The sequence below is a fragment of the Natrix helvetica genome, assembly GCF_964273705.1.
Source record: "Natrix helvetica genome assembly, chromosome: 9".
NCBI lineage: Eukaryota > Metazoa > Chordata > Lepidosauria > Squamata > Natricidae > Natrix > Natrix helvetica.
This window is the reverse complement of record NC_138560.1, coordinates 4189536-4195535: the sequence shown is the minus strand read 5'-3', so window position 1 is coordinate 4195535 and position 6000 is coordinate 4189536. Positions and strand designations below refer to the sequence as shown.

Sequence of the window (6000 nt, the reverse complement as noted above, 5' to 3'; positions counted from 1 at the left end):
ACTGCAGGATAATTATGGAGTACTGTATAAGTGTTTAGGTATGTAAGGAGTTCCTGTTATCTGAAAGAACCGTGGTCTTTTAAATAACCCTGTCAAAACTTGTTGAAGGTTTAGGACTGTTCCTCTCCCCCCCCCCCCCCAATCCACCCTCAAGGGTTTTTGACTTACCAAGTTGAATGCAAGCCAATATATACACATTAACATTTCTGGTCACTTGGTAACCTCAGATAACGATTTCCTCCCTGCAACGGTTTTTTGCAGGCACCCCATGGATGCAATCCAAAGAGAAGAAGAGGCCATGAATTTGGTGGTGGTGGTGGTGGGAGAATCTGCCCTCCCCCCAATCTCAGGGGGTCCTTGATGCTCTCTGAGTTTGGTTTTTTTTTTTTTTTTTGCAGGCGTTTCATTACTAGTGACACTGATGACATTACCCAGTTCGGTCATGAAACGTCTGCAGGAAAACAACTAAGCTCAGAGAGCACCAAGGACCTCATTCTCCTCCGAAACCCTACTCTCTTCCAGCACTGATGAAGTTACCTAGCTTGGTAGTGAAATGTCTGGAAGAAAACAACCAAGCTCAGAGAGCACCAAGGACCTCATTCTCCTCCAAAACCCTACTCCCTTCTAGCACTGATGTTACCCAGTTGGGTCCTGAAACGTCTGCAGGAAAACAAGCTCAGAGACCTCCTCATTTCAACCCTAAATTGCAATATTCTCCTTTGTTGCCACCTCTCCCAAATCTACAAGGCAACAGACTGGATGTGAACAGTTGTTGATTGCCCCACAACAGAGAGCAATTCTGATTTTCCTTTTAAGGGCTGATGATATACAAATTCACTTCTTTTTCCACCTGTTTTATTTTTTTATTTAAATTTTAAAAAAGATATCCAGACACATCCATCGAAAATCAGCTTCAAACCACGGGGAGACAACCTGCCAAGCCAAATATGACAATTAACACAAGGTCTCTGGAGGGCGTTCCTTCGCAGATTCTGCTCTTTCCAGAAAAATAGGATGACAGATGGTTTCAAATTGGAGACCAGGCATGTTCAATGCGATGTCCTTACTCCCAAACACTGTGCCATTGTCCTCTTGCTCCAAAGCTTCGTGCGATCACAGGCTGTGCAGCCACACCTGACAATTAATTGTGAGGCCCAGGTTGTACGAGATGCTATCACGCCAGGTAGGGAGAGGCGGGGGGGGGGGGGTTGACCAAAGGAAAAAAACTGGGAAGGGGGAGGGAGTGGGAGAGCCTAAACTGGCTATCCTAACATCAAGCAGCAGATATTAAAAAATAATTTTTTCTTCTCTCCTCTTCCAGATTTTAAATGGCCTGCATTTGGAGACAAGGTAAACGTTCCCCTCTCACATATGTGCTAGTCGTTCCCGACTCTAGGGGGAGGTGCTCATCTCTGTTTCAAAGCTGAAGAGCCAGCGCTGTCTGAAGACGTCTCCGTGGTCAAGTGGCCGGCATGACTCAACGCCAAAGGTGCACGGAACGCTGTTCCCTTCCCACCTATTTTTCTACTTGCATTTTTACATGCTTTCGAACTGTTAGGATGGCAGAAGCTGGGACAAGGAACGGGAGCTCACTCCATTAGGCAGCATTAGGGATTCGAACTCCCAAATTGCCAACTCTTATGATTGACAAGCTCAGCGTCTTAGCCACTGTGCCCTGTCTTGGAGACAAGACAGACCAGCTAATTCTAATGCCATTAAGTTGAAGGAGGCAGACTGCTCAACTGTTAAAGACAGTTGCTTTTTTTCCAAAATGAGGAGATACCCTTGGGTAAACACACCTTCTCCCCATGCTTGGATGCCTTCAATGAGGCAGGCTTCCTTCCTGCCCAGCTCAAGCATTTTTCTGCAGCGGGGGAGTCCACCTGACATTTGGGCCCTGTATTTATAATTCTCCTACGCTGGCAGGTCATTTAAAAGCTTCTCCTCATTGTAGCTCCGTGCAATCTCCCAAACTGTCCCACCGGAGGGAAGGAGTCTACCTGAAGAGCTGGGAGAGGCCCAAAAGAGATGGTCTTCCAAGCTTTTTGCAGGAAGTGTCATCCAAAGTTCTGGAATTGTCCCCAAAAGACATTTTCATCTGGTGCTCAAGAATTATGGAAAACCTCCTCACTGAGATATCAACATGTCGGTCCTATGCTCACCCTTTTCTTTCTCTCCTGGCTCAGCAAATGCCAGTTTGCTGGACAAAAAATAAATACACAAACTTGGAAAGAGTTATTCTTGAAATAGGGACCTCATCGCTCACGTCACTCTCTGGTTCCTGATTGTTCTTCATTTGTTTGTGTTTTCTAATTTGCCTAGCTGATCTGGAGAAAACAAGGAACAGTTCCAGACGGAAAATCAAATTGCCCTTTGTCGTCACCACTTCCCACCGCAACCTCCAGGTCAGAGAGGCCCAATTGATCTACCTATTGATTAAAAAAAATGAAAAAGAGATATTTGAGGATCTAGAAGTGGCAGGAATCTAGCAGGGGACTGGGGGGGGGGGGGAGAAGGAAACAGGACATCAGCTCCTCTGTCTTCTGAAAATCAGCGAGGACCAGCAGCACGTCGGATGCTTTTCCGAGGAAACGAGACCTTTTTATTTTTATTTTTTATTTTTTTCACGTGGCACGAAAAAGCCCAGGAGGGTAGGAGCCACAGCTGGCTGGCAACACCAAACTCAAGTTGCAAAAACACAACAAAGAACCGTTTGGCACAACTCAGGAATCACAGCGAGGCAACGAGAATGGGAGGGAAAGGCAGAGAGCAAAAATGCAACCTGTTGTTTTGCTTCCTGCCCTGTTGAGGGGGATGAAACAGCCTCCCCGCCGCACGCGTGGAAGTCTTAACATGATAAAAATGTACGTGTTGTCTCTTGCACGAGGCTGCCAACCCTTTCATTACATCCTGGAGAGAGACTCCGCTGTTGCTGTTGTTTTGCATCCAACTTGAGAGGCTGGGCGGCATCTGGACATTAATTGATCACGTGGGAAGGGGCTTCTTGCCCTTCCTTCCTTCCTTTTTGTTTTTTTGGAGAAGATCATTATTTATCCTCCTTTCTTCCCCATAAAAAGCTCGCCACCAGAATCCAGCCGAAAGAGGAAGGAAGCAGAAGGGAGGGGGAGAGGAGCTCCTGGGTTAAATAATCTGCCCCTCCCCCAGGCAAAGATCGATTCACAATCATTTTTTCTTGATTTCAGAATAAATGATACCGCTGTCCAAAGGCCGGGGAGATTTTGAGAGTGGCTGAGAAGTGTTTTTTGTGTCAAAAGCTAGTGTTGAATATTGTATGTCTTCTTCAACCTGTAAAAGAGGAAGGTGGAGGAGGGAAAGGGAAAGAGATGGAGAGATTAGAACACAGAAGGTAAAACAATAGGAGGAACAGACATCTCTCTCTCTCTCTCTCGTATTCTGGAACAAGGAATCATGGGCTGAGGCGAGAGGCAAGTCAACCAGAAGTATTTATTAACAACTCAGAAGGAACGGAACAAGCAACTCCGGTTTGACAGCTGCTTATAAGGCAGCTGTCAAACCGGCAACCAATTAGAACACATAATTGTCCCGCCAGCAAGCTCAGTGCGTCTTCACCAATGAGAGCTCTATTACTGCACTGATTGACACCTGAGATACATATCTCTCTCTCTCTCTCTCTCTCTCTCTCTCTCTCTTTCTCTCTCTCTCTCCCCCCCCCTCAGGGGACGAATCTGTGCAGGATTCGCCCTTCTCTTGCATCATCAGCTCTCCACGAAGGAAGAAACGAGAATGAGGATACCACAACATGTGCCTTTGGAGACAAGATACCAAACAAGGCATGCGAACATTAATTCAGTGTTTTCACAGCAAACACGGTCTTCCCTTCCAAACGGTCAATGACTTGGGAAGCCCGAGAAGTCCATTTTAAAATACACACGCAAAAACATGCAATTTGTCATGCTGTGATTTAAATACGCGTGCTTTCCTATTTTAATTCTTTTTGCATCTTGCTCCTGTTTTCTCCAGAGGCGTTATGGTCGGATTCTGCTTGGATTCTGCTCATTTTAGGCACTCGCCTCCAATCGTTTTTATTTTATTTTATTTATTTTGTCAAGCATGTACGAGACAACATATATAAGCATAAACACGATTGGATACATGAAATGGATACCAATAAACATTAGGACAGGGACGGTAGGCACATTGGTGCGCTTATGCACGCCCCTTACAGACCTCTTAGGAATGGGGTGAGGTCAACCGTAGACACACTAAGGTTAAAGTTTTGGGGGTTGGGGGAAGGAACCATAGATTCAGGGAGAGCATTCCAGGCGTTGACCACTCTGTTGCTGAAGTCGCATTTTCCGCAATCGAGTTTGGAGCGGTTTATCTTGAGTTTGCATCTATTGTGTGCTCGTGTATTGTTGTGGTTGAAGCTGAAGCTATTCATTGAGTGGTAGGACATTGTAGCGGACACTTTTATGTACTACGCTTAGATCAGACCGAAGGTGGTGTAGTTCTAAGTTGTCTAAGCCCAAAATGTCAACTCTGGTGGCATAAGGGATTCTGTTGCAAGCAGAGGAGTGGAGGACTCTTTTCGTAAAGTATCTCTGGACTCGCTCAACTGTTTAAATGCCCGATATTGTTGTGTCCTGTTAAAGGCACTGGAGCACAAAAGAAAGTGGCAACTCTTCCTGAATTTGTAGAGGGCCAAAAAACTGGCACTAGAAATAACTATATAGTTTCCTAACAGGTCCCCCCCCCCCCCCCATCCCAACAGCTTTGGTAATTCTCTAGTTATTTGCAAGGCTGAATCTGGTTTTCTTAAAACTCTTCTTAGATGTCCGTGGCCAGCAATGGACGATACTATAGAAATATTTAACTTACCCAAACTTACCCAAGAGTGAAAAAAAAAGGGCCTTCTTGATTTGACTGAACTGGGACTATACTTTACCCACCTGGAGGAGAGCTGCTCAGATTCCTGAGTCTTTAGAATCCATTAAGGTTATGATGACCCAGGAAAAAAATGGATATTGATAAAATAATAACAATGACCATAATATGATGCACCTTTGTAGCCACTTGGGTCTTACAGAATACAGCAAGTTCTTATTTGGTTTTTGTTTTGTTTCCGTTTTCAAATAATCTGGAGAAATGGACAGGAAGTCCTCGACTTACGGCCGTCACTAGACTTTCAAGCAACGTACGTCGTTGCGGTCATTCAGTTGAACCAGACCGGTTTTTATGATCATGTTTATGAGGGTCGTAAACGTTTCTCAAAGACGTTGTAACAAACTTCGAACTGTTGTTAAACAAACGGTTATAAGTCGAGGACTCCCTGTGTGACTGCTTGCCAAAGTCTGTAGAATAAACGGCCAGTGGAACAAAGGTAGCATCAGAGGTGGGTTCCTACCGATACGGACCGCTTCGGCCGAATAGGTAGCAACTCCGCTGGATATGTGACTGTACTGTTTCTACCCTGAGCGCCGCCATATTTATTTTCTGCTATGCACATGCGCAGAACAATCTTCATTGAAAATATATAATTTCCCCTCCTTTTTTAATGGTGTGCACATGTGCAGAGCTTTTAAAGTGTAAGTGCGCATGCGAAGCGATTGCGGAAGTGCAAACATTTTTGGGCACCGAACCGGTAGTAATGCTGGCAGGAAGACACCCCTGGGCAGCATGAATGAAATAGTGGGCCCTTCCTCTCTCTCTTTCTCAACATTGAAAACGGATTCTAAAATTAGACTCCAACATTTCCAGTTTTCAAATTTGACTTTCTTTCCACCTTGAAATCTGGACACGGTAGAAATTATAAGAGTTCCATTCTTACCGGTTTGGACTTGGTATCAGTGGCCTGGTCTGAAATGACAGAGACAGACAGGACAGAGAGAGAGAGAGAGAAAAAAAAATCAGGGAACTGGAACAAACGAAATTGGATCCATGCCCGTAAGTGACACCCACAGGTGAGGACTTTGTCTGAAATCACAGATGCTGGCAAGGATGTCCCTCCTGATTTTAAGA

The 6000-nt window shown here is 45.1% G+C and overlaps 1 protein-coding gene across 1 annotated transcript in view; it reads right to left on the bottom strand.

Annotated features, from left to right (window-relative positions):
- Positions 1-2599: 2599 nt before the first annotated feature.
- LOC309396427 (cell adhesion molecule CEACAM6-like) overlaps positions 2600-6000 on the bottom strand; it is a 44499-nt gene continuing 41098 nt past the window's right edge. The window contains exons 7-8 of the mRNA XM_081961542.1: positions 5810-5838; positions 2600-3306 (exon numbers count right to left, since the gene is read on the bottom strand). Coding sequence (XP_081817668.1) covers positions 3184-3306; positions 5810-5838 — 152 coding nt within the window. The 3' untranslated portion in view covers positions 2600-3183. The remainder of the gene's footprint in view (positions 3307-5809; positions 5839-6000) is intronic.